Genomic DNA, 26,178 nt, shown 5'->3' with positions numbered 1-26,178 from the left:
TTTGTTTGACTACGTTATTCAGTAAGATCATACTGCAACATTTAATAAAATAGGAATTCATGGATATAAATAGGATAACGCAATCAAATTTTAATTAACAATAATGAGACAGTTATTCGTATAGTGAACTAGTAACGAGTCAAACTAACAGGATAATAAACAAAAAGTCATGCAGACATTCAACGAGGCATAATTTAAAGCTTTTTGAAGTGAAGTCGGGTAAAATGGCATTTTTAAATAATGTGAAATTTATTTATCCATATTTACAACAGTCATGGTAATAAATATAAATGATCACTTTAATTGTAAAATTAAAAATGAACTACTACAAATTAATAACGTTAATATTTGAATAGACATTATATATCAACTAGCTAGACGCCGCATCCATGGTCCACTTCGGTCCGTTGCTCCGATACGTCAACGCGGCCGCCATCTTAATCCGGTCTTCAGTGCCCTACATAAATATCTATGAGTGCGCTATAAACAGAAGCAACTGAACGGAGATGCAGTGATAAAATGTAGTAACGCTTATATGTATTGACTGATTATAGTTTTATGTTGGAAAAATTCAAAATTCCCTCTTTTTTTGACGCCTGAGCAAGAGCTGGAGGAAGCAGTACCGGAAGTGAACCAGTGCGCATGTCTAAACGGTCGCAGCAGATTTGGCGTTTGGTTTGAATGGGTTGTTGCAGCGAGTTAGCGACCGAAGCGAAAACGAGAGACGACAACAAATAATAGTATGTAGCCACAAAATGGCTGGTTTATCTAACCTTACGGGGTTAGTCTCCGAGCCGTCCGGAGAAGCAGAGTCGTCCGTCTCCTCCGCGAGCAACAGGAGTTTGCGTTTGGCAGAAAAAGAGAAGAAAAAAGGCGAGGCGGATCCCTTTACTGCAGCGGCGAAGTATCTGTCTCAATGTAAGTGCTGCCGAAAACACATCAGAAACACTTTACATGTCTTTTTAAAAGCATAACTATTCAATATTGTGTCAAATATCCCATTATTTGTTAGCTATTAGTTGTTTTTAGTAAACTAGTTAGTGGCTTCGTGGTGTTAGGTCTTTTGTTTGTGTTGACGGGGTCGCTTCATCATGTGCTGTATCCACATGTAACGTTAACGTTAAATCTTATAAGTTGTGTCTGCTTGTGTTTTTGCATGTTTTAGTTAAAGCTGGCACAACAGTCAGAGGCAATGATGAGTTGGAGAGGAGTATTTTGGTGGTGGAGACGGTGGCTGTCAGTAAGGGTCTTTCCCCTGAGGTCATCACAGTGCTGCTGGATTTGGCCTTGAGTCTCAATGCAGGTAAGTTAACGTTAACTTAACTTTATATATTCAGGGGATGGTTGGCTTTACTAGATGTATTTGTTTCTGCTTGGATTCAGGTTATTAAAGATTTGTTTTTATCTGAAAATAGCAAAGTAGAATAGAAAGTAGCAAATTTGGGCATCATGTTCAGGCCAAAAACGACAAGATACCAAAGTAGATGTTGGGTGTTCTTGTTTGCATTCATTTTGTGTAGGTTTTGCCATTCAAGATATTCACAAGTGTCATTTAATTAGATGGAACAACATGTGTCCTTCTTCTCTATTGTAAACAAACCATATTAAATCATATGTTTGCATCAGTCTGACAGAAGGCTTGCACTCCAGACTGTGGTGAACGCACTCAGCACTAATAATTTCCCATAAGCTGTGTATTGATAGTAATTATGTTCAGTCTCTTGCACAGACGAATCATTTAATTTAAGAAGACCTCGATGTATTTGCTGGAGCCACAAGTATTCATTTTGTTTAGCCTGTATATGCTTTATTGACTCTCAAAGTGCTAGCATCCCCAACTTCCATGTTATGAATCATCACTGACCTCAATTTCAGCTAAAACTATAAAATTGGTTTAAAGACAAAATTATTCTTATTTCAAATATTTCCCAAGTGATGTTTACCTTTAGAGAATCAGAATAAGCTTAATTCAACAAGTGTGTGCATACTATGCAAACAGTAGGGCTACACAATGTATCGTTTCAGCATCAAAATCGCAATGTGCACATCCGCAATAGTCACATCACAAGATATGCAATGGTGAGTCCGAATTATACTCGACCGGGAGCTACAAAATTATATTTAATAACTATATTTATACACAACTTATATGGTTTATGCAAAAAAAATAATTTTGTCTTGTTTCTTGTTAAATATCTACATTTCAAAGCGAAAACAAGATTATCTTACCCCACTGGTAGATATTTTAGCTTGTTTTAAGAAAAAAGCTCTTAATTTTGATTTATTTATTCTGAAGGAATACAATATTTTTGCTTGCTTTTTTTGATAAGTGCATTAAAAATGAGACAAAGCAAAATAAGAAAAGCATTATTGCATTGTGATTATTCACTTTCTTTACCTAAATACTATTAGACCCATCAGAAAACTGTAAAATACTGCTATTCAACCAATCTGGTGAAACTGTGTGTATCGCAGAAAAAAAAAAAATCACAATATCAGATTTATCCGATATCATGCAGCCCTAGTTTACAGGAGCTCAGGCTATCAACATTTTTTTCATTAGCTACAGAACAAACCATTGTTGTGCAATGACTTGTCTTATTAACTGAACTTGTCTAGTTAACCTAATCAAGCCTTTAAGTTGCACTTTACTGAAATCTAGTATCTTGAAAATAACTAGTAAAATATTATGTACTGTCATCATATCAGACAAAAGAAATTAGCTATTATAAATCATCAAAACTACTATGTGTAAAAATCTTCTTTCAGTAAAAACAGCTCTTGGCAAATATTTGAAAAGGTTTAATATATCCCAGGGGAGCTGATAATTAACTGTACAAGAAACTCCTGCAATCTTGCTGGTCATAACACAGGGTTACTGGTTTCAGAAACATCCTGCAAGATGTGGGACGGGGTCATACTAAAAGTTAGGGTTTGCTCTAAGTGCTTTTTGTCTTTCATGATGGATTATTAACTTAATTTTATCCCACAGGAACTCCAAACTGTTCCCGGATACTGAAATTTCTCATCCCTGCCACAGTAGTGCCACAGGAGGCCATTGTGAAGGGGGTATCATGGCTGTGTGTGGGGAAAATGCCAATGAATGCGCAGGTAAGGGCTGGCAGTTGAACCTGATCATTAAAACAAAAATTTTTATCTTTTTTTTTTTTTTTGGCTTGTTTGATGTAAAATATTTTTTATAAAAATAAGTAAACAATAAAATGTACAAAAATTAATTTGTTAATGTTGAAGATATTATATATTATGTTAATTGCAGGACTACTTTAATCATTAAATCTATTTATATCAAACTTTTTAAAATTTTCTGTTATTGTAAATTTAATGTTCCCTTCTGGGGCGATTTGCTCTGCAGCGTAGTAGATTTACAAGACGTATCATACCACACACTTAATACAAACATTAAGCAACCTTAATAATACTAAGAAGCAGCAACTATCTCTTCCCATTAAAATTCAGCAAATCAATTGCACAATGAACAAATGAAAATTTAAATCTGTTGGTCCTTGCTGAAGGGACCCTATACCGAGATCCTGAGAGAGGTATTTGAAATGAATCAACAAGAGGATGGGATCATATGTAATTTGATGGACTTTTGTTAAAACGTGGATTTCATACAAATAGGATAACCATGGCACTTTTACCCCTAATACTTTACTGCAGCTATTTACAGCCTTAGACTTCAAGTTCCTCTGTTTTACTTTTAAAGAAGCAAACCAACAAATCACTGAAAAGGTTAAAATGGATTCTATATAGGCCATATAAAATGCCACCATCAGAGTCCTATCAATTTTAAAATTTGTTTTAACCGTGCATATAAAAAAAAAAAGACAACCAAAGAATAGAAGTTTCTTTTCTGTTTTTTCTCTTTTTATCTGTTAATTTGCATGTATGTCACAGTATGTAAGAAAATATCTGTTTTTTTTTAAACATTTGTTAACTTGTTTTCTTTTAAGGTTCTATTTCTCCGCTGGGTACTCACTGTTTTTGACCTGATTGACTGCAAAGATGACTTAAGATCCATTTATGGCTTCATTTTCAGCTTTGTGACAGAAGAAACTCTGGTTAGGATTGTCTTGCAAATGCTCATTTTAATTCAATGTGTTTATCTTGATATCGTTTTGTGAATTGTTTTTCACCTTAATTTAAAATGTACAATTTTTTTCTTGCAGTGCCCTTTTATTTGCCACTTGTTATATCTTTTAACCACACGGGAACATGGTGAGTTGTTAATTATGTGGTTATTTAATTTTTAAATGTATGCGAACGCTGCAGTATTACAGGATGTTATTCTGTTGTTCTTCTTCTTGTTTTCCCCTACTCAGTTCACCCGTACAGAGTCCGGAAACTGTTGGATATTCAGGCAAAAATGGTAATGAAAAAAAAATAAACACCTCAGTATCCTTTATTATAAATACATACTTATTGCAGTGGTGAAGAATGTTTGTTTTGACCAGAAATATTTCATATAACTCTGATTTTTCCTTTTTAGGGCAGACAACCATTTCTCACACAACTTCTAGCCCTCTACAAAGTGTTTCGCCCAGACTTAGTGACACTCTCTCTTCCGTCAAGAGCAAGGGTTAGTGTATTCAATACTGTTTTCTCTAGCAGAACTTGTTTTTCTGCAGGTGTTTCAGGCTCTTATACTGCAATTGTTTTTTTTCCCAGACTGGGTTCAAGAACCACAACTCCACCTGGAAAGTGGCTCTGAGTGCAGTGCAGAGGAAGAACAAAGGTGCTGTTTTAGTCGACCAGAGCCTCAGCGTGGATGTGAAAGAGAAACCATCCTCCAGAAAAAGGGTATGATTCATCTGTGCAGTACAGTGAAGAGCTGCTGGTATTTACCTAATATTTGAATCTGACATGTGCCTAGTTTGCTTTAGGTACCAAAGAAAATATGTGGATCATATGCCAAGATTCTTCACATATGGAAGATTTGGGTTTTTTGAAGCAAATTCTGGTGTGATTGATCTGCTAGTGAGAGTAATTTTATTTGAGTGTGTTCACAAAACACACAGAAACCGGTGCCACTTTGCTAGAAAAATTAAAAACAGTATTTTCTAAAAAATGCATCTTTGATATCTTCTTTTGGATGGAAAAAAAGTCTGAAGTATTGAAAATAAAACATTTTTTTGCCCAACATACACCATGCAGTTTTCAAAATTTGTTTAGTGTATTCCATCTCTAAAGTAACATAATCCAATGCTCTGCAATCATAGGATTGCAGGACACATAAATACATGTATTTAAGTCTTAAATTTATAAACCAAATGTTTTTTTTTGTTGTTTTTTTTACTAATATCTACAGAAGCGACATCACCTAGCAGTGCCTCCCTTGAGCTCAGCATTTGATAGCAACTCCAGCAAGAAGGGGTTACGTCTGCAGGAGCTCCGTTCCTTCAAAGAGCTACTGGAGAACATTCACAATATAGAGGTAATAGACACCTTATTTGCTTACAGAATACGTGTTTGTGTCCAGTGATGTGCTAGGGAAATTAGGGGAGTTTTTATTGACTGTAGCAATAAAATATGACATTGATCTCTTGGATCTTTAAATGCAGATGCGTGCATAGCATATTCATTCATCACCTTCAGCATATCTGATTTGTAATAAGATGTCTTTGATTTTTAAGTCTTAATGTCTTAAATTTAAAAAAAAAATTAAAGCATTATTAAAGCATTAAAATTAAATCAGGCATTAAAGTCTTACAATGCTCAGCAAATATAAGTACACCCCTCACAAATCTATCTTTTAAATTCATACTATTTAAATAGGAAGCTGTAGAATATTATATTTGTACAAATACATTAGATTAGTCAGTACTGAAGCCAATCCTGGAGCTTATCTAACAAAATAACTTATGCTAACGGTCCAAAAACTAGTACATGCAAATGTATATGTTATAGAAAAATATTAGATACAAATTTAAAAAAAGAGGAAAAATCAAGAGAAGCAAAAAAAGTAAATATTTTGTTGAAATATTGTAGGTTGTATTTTTTTTACATTTTCTAAATATGTTTGGTGACTAAATTATTATTTTAATAAATATAACTGTTTAATAAATCTGTTTTGTTTAAATGCACCAAAATACATTGCCTATATTCACAGAGTAATGGATAAAAATATTCATTTTCAAAATGGGGTGTACTCAATAATGCTGAGCACTGTAAATTGACTGAAATGTGGTGTTATTAGTCTTAAATCATTTTAAATGGCTATTAAATTTTCTTTTGTCCATGTAAAGCTACCCATTCGGTACAATCAACAAAAAATAAAAAAGGCTCTACAAAAGAAACATTATTTCACTCTTTTTATCAGTTTTGTTTAAGTTCTCCATGTATTTAGTTACCTGGTGAGGACGCTGACCTGTAAACTTTTATTTATATAGTTTGTATGTTTATATAGTTAATAATAGTTTTTAAACTTGTCATTTTTTTAAAGAAAAGTAATGATAAAAAAATGTATATTTATATATCATGCCGGCAGTTAGCTCTCTGCAACTCTTGCATGGTCGCCCACTGAAGCCAAGTAGGGCTGCGCCTGGTTAGTACCTGGATGGGATACCACATGGGAAAGCTAGGTTGCTGCCGGAAGTGGTTTTAGAGACCAGCAGGGGGGCACTCAACCTGCAGTCTGTGTGGGTTCTAACGCCCCAGTATAGTGAAGGAGACTCTGTGTTGCTTAGTGAGCGATGTCTTTAGGATGAGTTGTTAAACTGTGGACCTGACTCTCTATGGTTGTAAAAATTCCAGAATGTCTTTTGGAAAAGAGTAGGGCCCACTGGCCTCTGTCCATCATGGCCTTCTAACTATCCCCATATAATAATTGGCTTCGTCACTGTCTCCTCTCCACCAATCAGTTGGTGTGTGGTCTGGCGCAATATGGTTTCTGTCACGTCATTATTATTATTATCATGAGTTTTCTTTTTTTTTTAAACATTATTAAAAACAGAGATGCTCTAAGTAGGGCTTGCAAGCCAAAGTTGGTCCATGGTAACCTTTGATTTGGCCCGCCACCCCATCTGAAAAAAAAGGTATGGGCAACTGCTGATTTATATGTGGCTTAGAAGAAATAGCCAAGACAGAATTTTAATGGGGCAAGTAAAAATATGTTTCACTGGCTATTAGAAAACCCCCCTGTTTTTCTTTGTACAAGTCTTCTGACATTTAATTCATAAAGGTCTAAATCTTAAATGTGACTTGGTGAAACCTGCCGAAATGCTTTGTAAACAAAAATATTTTCACTACCATGGTTTTGCCACATGGTGGAGCTAAACCTCCACAAGATTCATCAGTGAGGATGTGAGGTCAAGTCTGCTACCTCCTTACGGTGGTTTGATGCTACTGTTGATGAAAGTTTCACAGCAATCACCCTTCACAGATGTAAAATTAAATCTTACAGAGTTGTTTAATGCTGTCATCTCTGAGCGCTAGCAATATATTGCACTCTCAGTTGACAAGTCATAAAATTACAATATTAAAAGCCACCTTGTAATCAGTCTACTTGAGGTATTTACATGCCAGATAAGTCTTGTTAAATCTTTTATAAGTCTGCTGGATTACTTCTGGACAAAATTTAAAGAGTCACAGTGTTCCTTCTCCACTTGTTAGGGAAGTAGTGAGAAAAAAAGCCACTGAAGTCAGTCATGTGCTAGAGAAAACAGATCAGTTGTGGCCACGGGGAAGGATCATTGATTCTTTCTCGGTGTGGAAACCCCATCATTAGAACCAGTCGTTTTTCAGATGAATGATACATTTGCTCGTTAATTACAGAAAGGCTCAGCCATGTCCGTTGTCAATCTGTCACTTAGTTTTATTTATTTATTATGTGCTGAAGTCCCATATTGAGAGGCAGCTGTTGGTAGAGTGACACAAATTACAGTTTTTGGAAAGAGCGAGTATGTAGAATGCTAAAATGAGTTTAATCTGCATTGTTGTACCAAACTGTCAGCTTCAATACAGGTCTCAAAGGAGTCAGACATATGAGTGAATCGGTTTATTTGCCTCCAGCTGTTTTGACAGCTCTTAGTTATGATATAGCATCTCTGTTAGGACTGCACAATATATCCTTTCAGTGTTGATGTTGCAATATGTGCATCTGCAATAATCACAGAATCTGCAATGTTGAATCGTTGTTCTAGTTCCATTGAATAGATTATAGTATCATTAACCAAAATTGAAAATCAAATGTAACCATAAAGTTACCAAAATGTTTATCATTTGAGGTTTTTTATTTTTTATTGTATGCATACATTCATAAAATATTAACATCAAAATGTATAAATGTGTTACAGAGTGTACAGTCTTAAAATTGGAAAATTAAATTATATATATATATATATATATATATATATATATATATATATATATATATATATATATAAACATAAATAATTAGGTAAAAATAAAGTACAATCACACTATTTTAGAGCAGTCTTTAAGTGGAGGTTGTAACAAAAATTGTAAATGAGTGACAAGGATCGTGTGTTAATTTAGGAGAGCCTTTTTTATGTATTCCGAAAGAGGAGACCAAATTGACCAAAATCTGTCAGACTTTATGTTTGTCTTAGGTAAGCTTTTCTAATGGTAGCCATGTGACAATTTGTGATATCCACATTTTGAAAGATGGAGCCTGTGATGCAAAGTAGCAAAATGCATTTTTTAGATAAATATAGCAGGACAATAAATAACTGTATTGCATATTTTACAAGCAGGTTGTTCACATCTAGAGTCAATAAATACAAAGCTGGGGTCATGTCAAAATTTAGCTTTAGAATATTTTCCAGTACCTTGTGTAATTTCTTCCAAAATGACAAAATTGTGTCACAGTGCAGAAAACAATGAATGAATGTACCTTTATCTTTTTTACATTTGAAACACAAGTCTGTGGCATTTGAAAACATTTTCTTAATATGTATTGGTGTAAGATATATATCCTTTACATTTTTTTTTAATTGAGCTCATGGATCCCAAGAGAGGTACATTTGGGGTATATATTATCACATACAATGTCCCAGTCATTCTCTTTAATAGTTTGACCATTATTCTTTTTCCAAACATCCTTTAGTCCTAGCCAGGTAGAAGTGCAATTGTTAGACAAAATGTCATATTTTCTTGTTATCAATTCTTTTAAACAAGATGGATTCAGTTAAAGATATTTGGATCACCAGTTCTATACATTTTCTTTTCTCCTTAAATACACACCTGATTTAGATCATTAGCAGCAACTGAGGATGTACTCACACTAGGTACAGTTGCTTTAAACCATGCCGAAGCGCGATTGTCCCCCCTCCCCTCTTCCCCGACAGCCTGCACTCACACTGCATTTTGACGTCTGAACCTGAACACGCTTGCTTCATTGATGCGGCTGTTCAGTTTAAGAGGAAAAGAAGTGCTCTCTCTCTCAGCACAGTGGACATTATTTTAGTTGTATCGTTTTAGTTGTTTGGGATGCAATGATGCACAGTCAGATATTTTGGCAAACAGATCCACAACTTTTGACGATTATAGATCATCATAAAAGTCATCGTGCTGCACGTGAGCGTTTGCGTCTTTAATAAACTACTACAGATTGCATTCATCAAAAAGTAAGAATGAATAATAAATTCACATGAAATAGTTCCTTAAAAGTGATGTTGCATCTTCAGTTCCGGGCTCAGGTGTGCTTTGCACTCACACTACAAGCGTACTGCGCCAAAGCCCAAACGAACCGCACTCAAGCCCACCTCTTTCAACCGGGCCAGGGCTGGACAACATAACTGTGCCTGGGGCTGATTTGGAGCTCTCACTCTTGTCAAACGAACCGGGAAATGCACCTGGGCAAGGTTCGGATTGCTTACTCCTCTGTGTTAATTAATGCTTGTGATTTAGTTTATTCTATTTTATGCAGATGCAACCCCTATAAAATCATCCCAATGTATCTAAAGTGATCAAGTCTTTGTTTGAGTATTTTTTATTTTTATTTTTATCTGGTGAAATTATACTCCGTTTCGCAATATATATATCGTAAATAAATTGAACAATGCAATGTTAGTTTTTTACAATATCGTGCAGCTGTAATCTCTGTGTTGTGCTTATTCACATTGCATAGCTTTTTTCTGCTTAATGCATAAAGCCATAACTTGGTTGTTTTCAGCTGCCTGCCCAGATGGGTTCGATGCTGGGATCAACTCTGGCTCTGCACTACCTGGACTGTGTACAAGACGAATCTGCCTTCCTGCGGCTTAACTTTTGGCTCGGACATTCGTTGCAAGAGGGTAAATTCTCTGTGCTGTAATGCCAAACCTTTCAAAGCATATGCAAAGTTCTGTAGTCCCTCCCGGCCATCATGTTCTCCTTTGAAAACGAGTTCATAATAAGATTTATTCCTATTTTTTTATTTTTTTTTTTACAGAGTTTTTACTCTGTCCTGTGGATGGGAGTTCAGACAACACTTCTGAAGCCTGTCGCTTCCTAAACACCATCCTCTTCTCACAGCAGTTCCTCCAGGTACAACCAAGCAACAGAAGACAAATATTACCCTATAGGAAGCCTCAAGGTTGGATGTTTATTTTGAGGAAAATGGCAGGTTGTTCTATAAACCCCAGGACACCTATCAGTCATTTTCTTACTTGCTTTATTCCTCTTCTGTGTTCTGGAATGTTCCCCTGCTTGTACAGTCCTCAGGTCCCATGTTGACAGGATTTGTGTTTGTACATTGTTCTCAGGAGGGTTTCTCCAGCACAGAGAGTTTCCTTTATAAATTCTTGAGTGTGTGGGATGGATCTCTGCTTCGGCCTCAGATTCTGGATCTTCTCAGTGACATCCCCTTGATGCCAAGCTTCTGTGAGTGTTCTAGTTTTACCCTCTCTGCAGTCTAAAATTCATTGCACACACGGAGACTGAAATGTTTGTCTGATATTTTTGCATATTAAACAATAAATACAACCTCATATTGTGTCATTCACAAAATACACAACTTTTGTCTGTCTTTAAAAAAACCTGATTGGGTTAAAACAACAAGTTCTGATTTTTTATATCCGTAGCAAGCCGTGTGATGGACAGTGGTTCTTAATTGTGAAAACATAGGTGAAAGTAAACAGTTACAGTGCTGTCTGACACTGATAAAATTTAAGCTGTTTGTAAGTTCTTTCTTAAACTGGATCATAAATTCCTCACTAGGGGCTTAGTAACTACTGGCTATTTTGTAACTAAATTTGTTCTCACTTCAGTTGCACCACATGTTCTTAAGGCAAACCGTAGTTAGTAGGTTGTAAGCTCTCCATAAAGACAATCATAGTTGCATTGAATGACGTAATGTCCCATAAAAAGCATTTAAATCGTTAAACTGTTTAAAAAAATCTGCAACTAATGCATCTATATATAACTGTCCTATAAAAATAAAATGACAAATTACAATTTTATAGTACATTAAATTACAGTCAGTCACTACAGTCGGCGGACACACCTTCTTTGTGAGCCGTGAATACACAAAGTTATCAAAACATTAAACTTGATTTTATTTTAATATGTCCTTCATATGAAAGAAAAAAAAGCAGGAAGAAAATCACAGTCATGAAGAAATTCTTGTTTTAATTGATCGATACACTAAACACAAAACACACTTTGATAGAAAATTAAACTTCTTTTACAAACTGAAAAAATGTGAGATTTGGGAGGAAAATAAGGCTGTGATGCCCTTTCACACTAAGCTTCAGCGTCAAAGCTTCTCATTCACTTTGAATGGGTGACGTCAGGCATTGCCGAACTGCATTATGGATCCATCAACGCCGCTTCAGTGGTGTTGCTCGCTGCAGAAGTTGGGAACTTCTCAACTTTTCAAGCGCCAACAGATGCGCCAGCCAATCTGATCACTTTATCCAAATACATCAGCTCAGACTGTAATCGATTGTGGATTACTTTCATTAGCTGACGCTGCTATGACAATCGCATCAGCCCCAACTTCAGACACCCCCTTGGTCGAGCGTTGACGCTGAAGCCTCGTGTGAATCAGGTGTGAGTAGCGGGAGATCTTTCTTCAATATTATCGCAAGGTCCTCAATGTAAACTAGTCCCACCGTCATCTCTTTTCTACTGTTATACTTGGTGAAGGCTGCTGTAAATATTTGTTTGGAAGGTAGCGCTTAAAGTAAGTTCGGTGGTGCAACACAAAAATATTTAGTAATGTGTAAGTTGTAACTTTAGCCTGGTTTATACTTCTGCGTCAAGTGATCAGCGTGACCTATAGCGCAAGCCCTGCGCGTAGCCTTTCATTTATACTTCTGCACGCTGTTTCTGTTGTTCTGCAATAACACTTCTGAAACGCTAGCTAGAAGTAGGTGTTTATTTCTCTGTGTCGAGTTTCTTCGCTGGTGTTTTGTTTTTACTGGACACTTTCTTAATGTACAAGTGGCTCAAATTCGCTCATTTTGAGGCGGGAACAGGCAGACGTGCAACAACTTTAATCAAAATATAACCACAAATTGACAATCTCCATCTGGAGCTCCTTTGGCACTCCACACTTGTAAACACCCATTGCATCACGCTAGTGTGGCTCTCACCTCCGCCCACACTCGTCAGCACTACCAAGCCGACCAATCACAGAGCTTGCGCTACATGTATGCGTAACATTTTTTTTAGAGGTGTGCATCAAAGTCACTGATGGCCATGGCGAAGGGCTATTATTCCAGGCGAAGGCTGCACTGTAGCATACCTGTGCGCTTGACGCAGAAGTATAAATCAGCCTTTAGTGTCTCTAAGTCACAACTACGTTTTAACTTGCGCCCTGCTGGTGCAACCGGCCCAAGGATATTTTTAGCAAAGTGACACCAGGACATTTTTTTTTAATTTTTATCATGTATTATAATGTATTATGTATTGTTTTTATCATATTTTATTATGTATTTTTTGGCTGATACTGATAATTCTTCAGACTTGGAGGCCGATGGCCGATATGTATAGGCCAATAATTATAAATATTTTAAAACGTTATATTTTAAACAGCAAACTTCATATAAAATTGAACTGCTCTGATGAACTGAATAGTCTATACTCAAACCAAAAAAAGCCATAACTTCAAAATCGCAAGGTGATTATAGACCTATATTCACCATTTCACATAAATCAGCATGCAAAAAATAATTCCTTTTCCTTACAGCGAATTAACATGCAACTGACTGAAATAATAGGTTAAATAACAAAAATTGGATTTAATCAACAAGCAAGTTTAATATATTTTAAATAAGATGTAAATGAAAGAGCTAAGGACTAAAACCAGCTAAAATGTTCTCGAATAAAACGTGTTACAGTAATGTACATATGTACAAATATGTCATGTCCGAAAAAGCTAGATACAGAATGTATTAATTTAGATAATGCAGCATAAATTCATCCTATTTGGTGTTTTAGATTCTTTTGAACACGTGTAGCTGCTGCTTGTCAATCAGACAACGCTTCTGTGTTCGTTCTTGCTGTCAATCGCGGGGAAAATGATTGATGAAAGGTTTTTGATAAACCGCTGTGAGTTTCACTCAACTGCGGGCACAGATTTGCCCTCGGAGCCAGATTTTGATCCAACACCTGATCATTGAGCTCAGATGACTTTATGACAAACACAGAGCATAATATAAAGACAGTATGTGCGGCAAGTTGAGAGCCCGTATTCTGCATCCAGTAACTGGTTTACCTAGGCTCTCCCCCGTTGATCTGTGAAGGCTGTCAGATGTGTGTGTGTGTGCACACAATGAAACTATTTAAATGGTATTAATTATTAGGATCAACTAGAAAAGGAATTAAAATGAATTGTTAATGATACACTGAGCACGGTTTCCGCTGCATTCTTTCTTCCATGGTGAGGCGCCACACCATGGTTTCTCAATTAAAACGTTCAGTTGTTGCTGTTTTTCTTTTTTAGCAGGTTTTAATCGCACTAAAATGTATTAATGTAAGTGAATTATAACAAAGCGAACTTTTAAAAAAAAAAATCGTAGTAGTGCTGTACGTTATTTGTTTAACCCTTTTAAGGTTACATGCTTACTGACTGACTGACTGACAAGGCTGTGTGATGCGTGAGGCCAGCAAACACAACGTATAGCTTTCAGTTATGATGAACACAGTTTCCATAATTATACTTTATTTACAGATAAAGGTCTATGATTCTGCATACAAATACTTTATTTTGCTGGAGTTTATAGCCGTTTCACTTTACTTCAGGACGGATCAATGCTATTACTAATGAAAACATTCATGAATATTCCTAGCAAATCTAATAAATGTTGGAGACATACTCGCTACATAAACACTTAATCACAATTCAGCAGTGTTTATTTGAGAGCGCACAGGAAAATCTGTACTTGAGCAGTGTATATTTGAGGGCGTACAAGAAGTTTTGTGCACAAACGGAGGAAACCAGCTTGCAAGCAAAGAGATTTGCATGCTCGTATTACATGAATGCACTCTCGACTTGTAATATTGCGCTCACGACATTTGTCATTGAAATAACGCCATAGGTAGTTGGTAGATCTGTGTGAAAGGCCTGCCACCACAGCTGGAAAAAACCTAGAAGAAACACCATTCAGATATTGAAATCTATGGAAGTATGGAATATAATTATTAATCATTTAAAAGTGCTGTCTTAGTTTCTGTAAATAATAATGGGCAGTTTTGTCATTATAACTAATGCCAGAAATGACAAATTGTCTAAAAATTGGTGGGCTTTTATCCATCGGAGCAAAAAAATAATCCTTTTGCAAAAATCTCTAACATTGTTTTCTTTGTCTTCAGACATGAACAAGCTTCTCTTTGAGCCGCTGAAGCAGCTTTATTTTACCTCGACAGTATTTTTCAAGGTTTGTATGTTCTTGTTCTGTTTTTAATGCACTTTCTCTCGGTTTGTGTGAAGCACAGGCATTACTGCAAGAGCCAGATTATGTCAATGAATGCTAAAGCAGTTCGGAGATAAGTGAATTACTCTTTCCACGCTAAGCGGTGGCATCTTCACACTTTACTGTTGTTTGAGTGGTGTTATTTAAGCTTGCAGCAGTTGAAAGTAGGTTCAGATTTTTTTCCACCATTATCTGAATGTGCCTTTTCACATTGTCGTCCTCATAGTGTAGTGTCATCGAGTGTCTGAATAGCATGCTGGTGAAGTGGCTGACATGGCACTCAGTTAGTGCATCAGAGGGCAGTTTGGATATCAGTCTTAACAGCAACAGCACCATGTGAGTATCCCAAAATTATGCAAATGTTTGAAATCTAAATTTATTATGGTTTCAACCAACTATAAGTCAAAAAATAAATAAATAAACAAAAGTTCACATTGGCATGTCACATTTTATAATTTAAATTAAAAACAATGTAAGGTGGCTATGGCAGTAATAAGACTTGCTAACACTTTATAGTAAGGTTTCATTAGTTAGTTACCTAATGTATTTACTATCATGAATTAATAATGAACAAAACATTTATTAATCATAGTTTAACATTTACTGAGTCGATTATTAAAATCTAAACACTAATAAATCCATAAACACTGTTATAAATCTATTGTTCATTGTTTGTTCGTGTTAGTAAATACATAAAGTAAAACAACCTTATTGTGAAATGTCACTCAAGACTTGCGCATATTTATTGAAAGGGGAGGAAAACCCTATTTGTAGCTTGTCTAAGAATATTTTGGCCCTGTGTACTCCGTCAGGTCACCACCCAATTCCAATTAGTTGCCTTTATCTGATGTTTTTGCCTGTCTGTTTACATGTTCTTTTTATTGTGACCCGTGTGCGATTCATGTATTTATACTTGCCATACAATTTACGACGTTGTGTGAAAAATTGTCTTGCTTTTAGCTCTGCGAAATATGCAAAATTGGCTCAACTTTAAATGATTTTGAGGCGGAGGAGAGTGAAAGGGCTGTCATCACAGGTTGCGCCGATGGTTTATATATGGTGTCCTCCACCATTCTGAGGAATTTGTGGGTATGAGAGAGATCTCAGGTCTGCTGTGAGCAGATTGTGGCAGGCTTTAATAAGGAGCTGTGGGTCCGAAATTTTAGGATGAGCACACGCACGCTTATCCTTCTACGTCTTTAAATCGTGGAGAAGTACCACATTGTCGCAAGTTTAATGACATACTGAATGCCTCAAAGCAAATCTGCCTGTTTACATGATTGATTGTCACATATCCACATATTTATATCTGATTCATTTCCACATATGAAAGAGTCCTGAAACCAATCTCTGAATATCTGAATACTGCCGTTTTTTTAACTTGCAGTGTAAACGGGGCCTTTGTGTAGAATGTATGTTTTTAAATGATTTTAGAGAGTATTTTTATTCAGGAAATATTTTAAGTAAAATGCTTAAAGAGGTGGAAGGATTTTAAAGTACTGATCATTGATCAAATTGAAACAACTTCTAGGCTTAGTACAAGTGCTCTCATGAATTAGGGCTGCAAGATATTGGAAAAATCTGCTATATTTAGTTTTGCTGCGATTATATATTGCGATATGAATATCATTTCACGAGTTAATTGGAAGACCTCTATTTGGAAAGATTTCATTCATTTTGATGAACTGGGACGGTCAAGTTTTTTGTCCTCTGCAGAAATTCTGCATAAACTATAATGAATTACAAGCATATATGACACAGTAAAATAATCAATGCTTTATGGTTTTCTAGGGAGTCTAACAGTATTCATGTACAGAAACTGAACAATCAGACAAATTAACATGGTCATCCTTGTATAAATCTATTTTTTTAATAATAATTGGTAATTTCTTAATTGTTTAACCTTTTATAAATGATCTAATCTTGCAATATGATATGGCATTAAAATTAAAATGGCATTAATCCTGCTCATATGGCATTAAAATATAAATAAATTATTGTAAAATGTTACCCAAAACCTGTACATACAAAATGTTTATTTTAGTTCCACTCACTCAACCAATTTTACTTACTATTTTACATTTTAGTAACTGTTTTCAATCCAATATGATTTATTTTTTACTAATGTAATCTAAGCCAATAATTTCTTTATTTCTTAACTAAATATTCAATGAAACCGCATACGTTAAATACGCTGTAAATGCTGATGTCTTTAATGTGACTTGCGCTTTACCGAGCATCCTCTCAGAGTTTTTAATCACTCTGTCAAAAACTCAATGTTTTGGAAAAAAAAACTGCAGAAGTAATCCAAAGAAATGAGAGCACACTCCAGTGATTTGTGCTCTTTAAAGCCTCGCCCTGAGCTTTACCACTGCAGGTTTCTTTATATTTTATATTTAAAAGAGATCAATGAACTGCTCCTGTGGTCAGGCTCCATCTCAACCTCGTTTACCCTGAAAGTGTTGAGTGGAACGATGTGAAATGAAGTGAGGTGGATTTTTTAAAATTTTATTTATTTTTTTCCCTCTCGCCTGTCGTGTATTGCTTCTCTCACACTGCTGATTTGGTTATTTTTTTATTACATTACCGAAGTGCACAGCTGAAGGAGAAATTATGATCAAGGGCAAAACCCTGTTTGACTGCACCGGTGTGCCATGCATCAATGCGATACGCCCATTATTCCCTTTTTCACTCTGGGTCTGCGCTGTGCGAATTGTGTGGGTGCCAAACATAGCACAAAGACACATCTGGTGTATACTAGGAATGATTTAAAGCTGATTTATTGTTCACCTTAGGAGAAATATAGTACACCCTACAAGGGAAAACTCACTTTTCACATGCTATTTTGTGTGTATGCCTTCAAAAAGAATAAATAATCCCCTATTTTTATTTTTCTAGGACTATGACCTTGTCTGGCTTCATGGACTCCGTTATGGAGCTTGTGCGCTTTGTGGGACTGCTGGCGTCTGAGGGACTCCGTCTGGAGAACTGCCACGTTCTTCTGCTCAACCAGACACTCGCCTTCTATGAGACGGTACACTCCGCTATGATTAACTTAATTAACATGATGTTCTTGGCAGGGTGACATCAGCTGAAGTTCCTGCCTGAGATTTGTGTGTTGATTTTTCAATCGTAGATTTAGCACAACAAGCAGAGATGATGTTGATATCTTTTAGGGATGCACAATGTATATTTCATCATTGATATCGCAGTGTGCAAATCTGTAATAGTCATATTGCAAGATCTGTAATTTGAGATTATTATTATCCATGAAACACAGTTCAGAACATGTAATTTTTTGGGGGTGATATTGCAAAAAAAAAAAATCACGATATCATGTTTCATATAATTCAATATCGATAATTATTGAATACATTTTACCTGTGCATTTAGGAATGTTAGGATTTAACCACTTTGTTTTTATTTACCAACATACCAACTACTAAGGCAATTAATTTTAATAGTCAAAAACAAATATTTCAACAAAATATCTCATATCTTTATAATAAACAAGTGTTAAAGAGACTTAAACTTGATAAATAAAAAGTTACAAAGTGTGTGCAACTAAGGTAGATCAACACCTGCAAGGTGTGAATAATCATAATACAATTAACCTCAAACTCTGTAAACAACACCGATTGTGATAATCAAATCTGAGCTTTAAGGTAAAGGAACCAGCCATCATAATTCAAATACATGCTGAGTTGGATGGCTACGTTGCCCCAATGCTAAACTCTCTCAGATTAAATGCTGGTGGCTGGGATGCAAAAGAAAAGAAACCAAAAAGCCACTCTGGCGACATCCTTACATCCTTTTTTTATTCATGATCTCCTCACTGCTGCTAGCTACCGCACACATTTTTTGCATGTGTTGTTATTCTGACCTGAAGTGGCAAGCACAAGCACATGATTTCCTTGACAATTACAATGGGCTTTGCGCTTATGCTCCCCTGGCGTCTCTCGTAACCAAGCGGCCATCAAGCGTTTTCTCAGAGGATGACGGGTTAATGGAGAAAAGTAAAAAGCACTGCAGTGTTTGGGTGCGCTGTGCTTGTCTGAGGTAATTAGTCTGTCGTTATTACTGAAATGTGTATATTCTATACAAAGCATGAAACAGATTGGTTAGTTCTACTTGCATGAATCGTGGTGCGCTCACCACATTCTGAAAAGTTGAGTTTTTTTCCAATAGGTGCGCTTGCACAACATGTGCACATCGCTCACATACCATTAGAAAAGACAAACTGACACCCTAAGCTCATTGGCATTGCTTCCAAGGCATGTGCTCAGCAGCCCATTTCAATAAAACTCTAGCACTTCTTACCAAATCTTTAAAAAAAATGTTTTATCGATATTGTCAATAAATATCAATAACGATTTTATCACCCAGCCCTAGTGTAATCATTGCAAAGTTTATTTCAATCTAATAGAGGGAAAGACGTATTTTAGTCAGCTTTTGAGGACTGTGATGAATTGAAACAATTTGGGCGGGAAGAAGGTTTGCAGCTTTAACAAAGAATAATTGTGTTTGTTTAATTCTGAAGTTTGGCTGCACAATATATAGTTTCAGCATCGATATTGCAATAGTCACATCTAAGGATCTGCAATGTTCAGCCTAAATGAGAGCCGCACATTGAGAGATTTTCACTTTCAACATTTTACATTGCGATATTTCAGAAGATAGCTTAATCAGCTTTTAGATTGATTGAAATGATTTTGTAGGGGAGTTAATTTGCATAAAATATAATTAATTAATTATAATTAACTAATTATCTATAAGCAGAGATGGAGCAAATATACAAAAGGAGTCTAACTGTTCAGGTACATAAATAAAATAATCAAATGTATAATAAAGCTGCTTATTTGTCATTGTATATATAATTAAGTACATTTAATCTTTGTTAAAGCTACAAATAATAATAGTTAATTTGTTTTAAAGATTCTTTAAATTCGCTTAAAATATTTACAGAGGCCTAAAAATCACTTTCTACTTCATGTTAAATTGAAATGACTCAAATTAGCATGTGTTCTGAACGGTTGTGCCTGCTCAACTACAATCAGGACTCCACTTTGCACGTCCTGCGATGTGACTATTGCGGATTCACACATTGCGATATCGATGGCAAAACGATATACAGTATTGTGCAGCACACATCTAAATTATAGTTGAGCAGCTCCACAGTTCAGAGCACATAAGACAATTGAGTTGCCGAGTTTAAATGTAATAAAATGAAGGATGTTATACCTTTGCAATTTGATTTAACATTGATTATTTAAACTCGGACCACCACTCGCTCTAATTTACTTGTGGGATGTTTTCCCTGCATGCCAATTTTTCGATGGAGTTTAATTTTTTTTTAACCTGGACTGTGGATTGTGCATTTGAGGCAAACACACCGTGTCATTCACACTGTGCCATTATAATTCCACTCATATTCATGTGTTAGCATTGACCTTGCATGTAATCTACACCCGCAAATACTTAATTCCTCATTTGGTGTGAACCCAGCATTACACTTTCAAACACTGTTTATTTCCCTTTTACCTTTGCTCTTTATTACTTTATTTATTGCATTTTATGCTTGATTCACTCCCCTACAGAATCATTGCAATTAGGGCTGGACAATATATCGCTCTAGCATAATATAATGTGTGCATCCGCAATAGTCACATCGCATAGATATGCAGTGTTGAGTTGACTTTGCCGTGTAACTTTTACATTTACACATACAAAACCATAATGAATGCACTGTTTATTTTACTTTCATCTTTGCTTTGTTGCATTTATCTACACTTGTAGATTGTTTATTACATGTTATGCATGATTCTTTCCCCTACAGAATCATCCTAATAAATAAAAATTAGCCACACTTTAAGGACAATTTCCCACTATTAACTAGATACTTATTAGCATGCATGTTGTTGAGATATTGGCTGCTTATTATTACTTGCATATTCTGTATGATCTTATTCTACATCCCCAATCCTACTCAATACCTAAACTACCTTAATAATATTAAGCAAAAGTCTAAATTGTTTGCCAAAAGTGAGAATTGAACCTTAAAATAAAGCACGATATTGCAATATGTATCGCAGAGAAAAACATATTGCAATGTCAGATTTTTTTTTAATATCGTGCAGCCCTAATTGCAATCAATCCTAATTCATTTGTAATTTCCAAATCAAGCTATAAATAGGCCATCTAGTGAAATTGTATGCATATGGCAATATATATTGCAGAAAAACAAAATATCGCAATGTCAGGGTTTTTCAATATTGTGCAGCATTACAGTAAAGACTATACAGTGTTATTTTGCATGTGCTTATTGACTTTCTGTACCTCAGTACTGCTGGACTCAACCAAAAATGATAAAGAACCATTTATTTCATTTCAATCTTTGATCTATTGTTTTCATCTGTGCTTTAATTAATTTGATTTAGTCAATTTTTGTATATTTTATGCTGATGCACTTCCTTACAAAATCATCCCATTGAATGTGAATTTATAAATTCTTTCCAAATAGTCATCTTGTGAAATTATAATATATTTAGCAGGAAAAGAAAACTGCACTGTCAGTTCTGTTGTCTTTGTGCTAATACAGACATTGCTCTCTCGTTCTGTCTAGGTGTGTGATATGTTTCTCAAGTACAGTTTGCCTCTGATCATCATGCCTCCTGCTGGGGTTTTCTACCCAGCTCTGTTTGCCATAGACTCGATCAGCCTGGATCGGCTCGGCTACATCATGTACAGGTACTGTTTGTGAGCTATAATAGTCTTTATGGGGCGTTTTATCACTTTGAGTCCTGGAGATTTTCTGCTTGAGATGTTAGCGTGGCCATGTTAGATTAAGGGCATCTTGTGGAACAGTTTGTTGTGCTTTTTGGGTGAGTGAGCCGGGTGAGGGGACACCTGTGTGCTGCTGGCTAAGCTAAGGGCAATCGCCTGAGCCTTCAAATGCATTACACTGCCATGGCATGATGCCTGCAAGCAGTAGATCAAATCAAGTATGAAGATGCTTTCATCTGCTTCGACACACAAGCGTTTCAGTTCTGCTGTTTAGACAGCATGGACAGTTCATTCACAAAAATTAAAAGTATTTATTTACTATCATACAATATTCATGGTGGAGTTAAATTTCATGTGAAAAAGAAGTTGCTGAGACTTTTATTTTAGTATGTGGATGTGCTTTCAACTGAAATGGAATATCAAGTAGGGGTCGGGGCTTTCGTTTTGCATATCATTCCCTTATAGCAAACTAATGGTAAGAGGGATATGGTTAAGAATGGTATGGAACATGGAAATAATTGTGGAAGAAAGTGGTCAGACTTTTGAAGATTACCAAAACAGACATTTTTTTCAGTGGATTAACTTGCACAGATTAATTGTTGACTTAAATTATAATTCTTTACATTTATATACTGTATATCTTTTCTGGACACTCAAAGCTCTTTACACATTGGGGGAATCTCCTAATCCACCACCAGTGTGCAGCATCCACCTGGATGACACGACGGCAGCCTCTGGAGAGGAGACAGAGTGATGAAGCTAGTTATGATATGGGGATGGTTAGAAGGCCATGATGGACATAGACCAGTGGGCCAATTTGGCCAGAATCACAGGATTTTCAATGACCACAGAGAGTCAGGACCTCGATTTATCATCTCATCCAAAAGGAGGCGCTCACTGTGCAATATAGAGTCCCAATCAATATACTGCGGCTTATGGACCCCCTGCTGGTCTCCCTAACACCACTTCCGGCAACAACCTAGCTTTCCCATGTGGTTTCCCATCCAGGTGCCACCCTGCTTCGCTTCAGTTGTTGACCATGTGAGAGTTGCAGAGAGCTAGCTGCCGATTAATCCTAATGATTTACAATGTGTGCTAGCAAAATAAGCACTGTAAATTTTGATTTCAGGCGGAATTAAAAAATGTTAAGATATTGAAAGATTATATGAAGCTTCTGCTTTCCCTACTTTGAAAGAAGAAAAAGCTGTAAATTCCAATTCATCTGAGCTCATATGATTATGTGCTAGGAACCGACTTTGTTTTTTGTGTCCTATTTGCTTGCTATATTTTTGGTCTATTTGCATTACTTTCATTGAATAAAATATGCTGAGGGATAAGCCAAATTAAGGAGAGGTCATTGGCAAACTGGAATGTTAATCCCTCATACTGATTCCCTTAAATGTTCTCTTCTGACTTTAAATATAAGTCTATAAGATAAGTCGCTTTTGCTCAAACTGGCTGTTTATTCAATTTTAAAAAACAGCTCAGCGGAAAAAGTAATTTATTTATGTACAATAATTTATTAAGTGTATGTGAAATATTACATTTTAGGCTGTTTTTTTTGTTTTAATACATTTTAAAGTATAATGTATTCCTGTGATTGCAAAGTGTTTCAGCAACTTTGTTTCTTAATAGTTATTTGAAAATGACTTGTAATAATAATATATGAAAGAGTTTAAAAGAATATTAGCTTTATATACAGTATTCAGCATATATGAGTACACCCCATATTGAAAAAGAATATTTTTCTCCATTTCTCAGTGAAAATGGGTGATGTATATTGATGGATTTGAACAAAACAGATTTATTAAACCGATATATTTATTAAAATAATAATTTAGTCACAGAACATTTCTAGAAATGGAAAGATAACACATTTGAATTCATGCAAAATATTGCAAAAAAAAAAAAATATGACAACCTACACCATTTCAGCAAAATTGTATATATTTTTTGTTTCTTTTAATTTTTGCTATTTTTGAAAATTTTGTATAATATTTTTCCCTAACATATAAATTTGGGCTACTAATTTTTGAACCATCGTAAGTTATTTTGTCAGATTAGCTCCAGATTTGGCTTCAGTACTGACTAAACTAATGTATATGCACAAATAAAATATTGTAAAGCATCCTATAGAACATATCAATTTTTAAATTAGAGATTTGTGGGAGTGTACTAATATATGCTGAGTACTGTAGGTATTCATTCACAGACCCCAGATTTAAGTGCATTTCTGACCTAAAGATATTTGTAGAAAGTATCTTTAATAAAATCAGTAAAATAACATGTTTAACATTAGTAATAAAATCTTGTTGTATCTTTTTCTCAGGTACCGGATGAATCTGACCTTGGCGAAGCAACAAAAGCAGCAGAGAGAGGTAATGAGGACACAGTGTCATAAAACGTACACAGCAAAGTCACGAAAGCCAGCTGTGTGTGTATGCTTGTGGCTTTTTGTGCCTGAATAATTTACTGATAATGGGTAAATTAGAAAGATCTTCAAGCTTTTAAGAATTTACAATGAAGCTCACGGAGGCTGTTGCGGTAAATTCACCTTAGCTGCTGGGGATGAAGAAGAATGGAGCCTTCTTGATTGAATCCCAGTGGGACAAAGGATTTTCAAAATATGAGCACAGCACTGGCATTGCAGTGAATGAAATGGCCAAGTAATTGGATCTCAGCTGTTTCATTTCAAATACATAAATGACGCTTTTTATTCACTCACAAGGTAGTTCTCGTCTCACTTGCAAAATCATTAGATCCCTTTAATCGCACCAGATGTCTTTTTTTTTTGCTCTTAAACACTTTGTGGAATTTGTGTTTACACATTTTCCTTAAGTTTTAGGGTTTTTTCACACCTGGCTCATCTGGAGTGCTTGCTTTAAAACTTGGTGCACTTTTTTTTTTTTTTTTTACTTTGGTTTGGTTCATTTTATACCTAAATGACCAAGGCAATCGTTCACTGATCTGCAATAAAAACAAGAACAATGCAGTCTTGGCCCAATTGGAAAAACTCATTTTGGTTGAGGTGAGATGGCAGTCCAATCCAACAGACCAATGAACCAAGCAGAATCATAATTCACAACAGGAAATGTTGCATTAAAACAGCTGCGTCTGATTTGGTGGCTGAGCACATTATTTAAACCAAGGATCAGTTAGAAAACCCAGGAGCATCTCTTCATCTTGAAATGTTGTGTAATTGCTCTACATTGTGCATCACAAGAATGCCTTGATTCTTGTATTATTAGTTTTCTCAAATACATTGAAAGTAATGAATATTTGTAATTTAATATCAGTTATTGTGGCTTTACCTCTAGCTCTACTTTTACTCTAAACTTCTCTCTACTCCTCTACTGTCACTTTTTATATGGTATGGTGCTTCACATGTAACAAATGACACACTTAAAACAATGAATACCAACACTTGGCATCAGGTACACAAACAAAAACTGAAGCAAATTATGGTCTATTATTAATATTTTTAATCATTATTTTTTATTATATTTGCTTCAGTTTTTGTTTAACTGCAGCAATAAATAAATTGTTTATTCAGTTATTATGTAACTAAATGGCTTCAGGCACAAAAGTAAAATTAGAAAGATTTACGGAACATCTAATTGTCAATAGACGTCTTTCAATAGGCATCCACACAAAATAATGATTGATGACATGATTTTTAATGACATGAAATTTAATGATTGATTTAAATTTCTTTATTGTAATTGGTATTTTAAAGAATGTTGAAATTGTTAACCAATCACTTTCATAGTATTTTTTCCTACTATGGTTGTTTGTGGCTACTGGTTTCCATAAAATGGTTTGTTTAACAGGAAAAACTAAATTGTGAAGCACTTGAGGTTGAGTTATTGGAGAGTACACTTTCATTTTTGGTGAACTATGCCCTGAACTACACTCACTTGCCACTTTATTAGGTACACCCGACCAACTGCTTGTTAACACAAATGCCAATCACATGGCATCATGTCTATGCATTTAGGCATGTAGACATGGTCAAGACGATCTGCTGCAGTTCAAACCAAGCATCAGAATGAGGGACAAAGGTGATTTAAGTGACTTTAAATGTGGCATGGTTGTTAGTGCCAGACGGGCTGGTCTGAGTATTTTAGAAACTGCTGATCTATTGGGATTTTCACACTCAAGAGGTATGTAGAAAAGCATCTCTGAATGCACAACACGTCGTACCTTGGCTACGGCAGCAGAAGACCACACCGGGTGTCACTGCTGTCAGCTAAGAAGTCTGATGAGTCTCGATTTTTGCTGCGATATTCGGATGGTATGGTCAGAATTTGGTGTCAACAACATGTATCAACTTGTATCAAGGGTTCAGGCTGGTGGTGGTGTTATGGTGTAGGGGATATTTTCTTGGCACACTTTGGGCCTAGTAGTACCAACTGAGCATTGTGTCAATTCCGCAGTCTATCTGAGTATTGTTGCTGACCATGTCCATCCCTTTATGACCACAGTGTACCCATCTTCTGCTACTTCCAGCAGG

At 35.7% G+C, this 26,178-nt stretch overlaps 1 protein-coding gene across 8 annotated transcripts in view; it reads left to right on the top strand.

Moving 5' to 3' along the window:
- Positions 1 to 376: 376 nt before the first annotated feature.
- The window catches only part of cenpi (centromere protein I), a 221,085-nt gene continuing 195,283 nt past the window's right edge, over positions 377 to 26,178 (top strand). For 5 of the 8 annotated variants that reach the window (XR_015506821.1, XR_015506818.1, XR_015506820.1 and 2 more), the window contains exons 1-17: positions 675 to 918; positions 1,166 to 1,303; positions 2,993 to 3,111; positions 3,975 to 4,082; positions 4,191 to 4,239; positions 4,344 to 4,390; positions 4,511 to 4,600; positions 4,690 to 4,821; positions 5,330 to 5,455; positions 10,157 to 10,277; positions 10,415 to 10,509; positions 10,728 to 10,845; positions 14,782 to 14,846; positions 15,109 to 15,218; positions 17,781 to 17,916; positions 21,505 to 21,629; positions 23,995 to 24,043. Coding sequence is in view for 1 of the 8 variants with exons in the window: in NM_001386250.2 (NP_001373179.2) it covers positions 756 to 918; positions 1,166 to 1,303; positions 2,993 to 3,111; positions 3,975 to 4,082; positions 4,191 to 4,239; positions 4,344 to 4,390; positions 4,511 to 4,600; positions 4,690 to 4,821; positions 5,330 to 5,455; positions 10,157 to 10,277; positions 10,415 to 10,509; positions 10,728 to 10,845; positions 14,782 to 14,846; positions 15,109 to 15,218; positions 17,781 to 17,916; positions 21,505 to 21,629; positions 23,995 to 24,043 (1,791 nt within the window). In the remaining 7 variants the exon portion in view is untranslated. 8 annotated transcript variants of the gene reach the window in all.

The sequence above is a fragment of the Danio rerio genome, chromosome 14, assembly GCF_052040795.2.
Source record: "Danio rerio strain M-AB ecotype USA chromosome 14, GRCz13ab, whole genome shotgun sequence".
NCBI classification, from domain to species: domain Eukaryota; kingdom Metazoa; phylum Chordata; class Actinopteri; order Cypriniformes; family Danionidae; genus Danio; species Danio rerio.
This window is presented reverse-complemented; position numbering and strand designations above follow the sequence as displayed.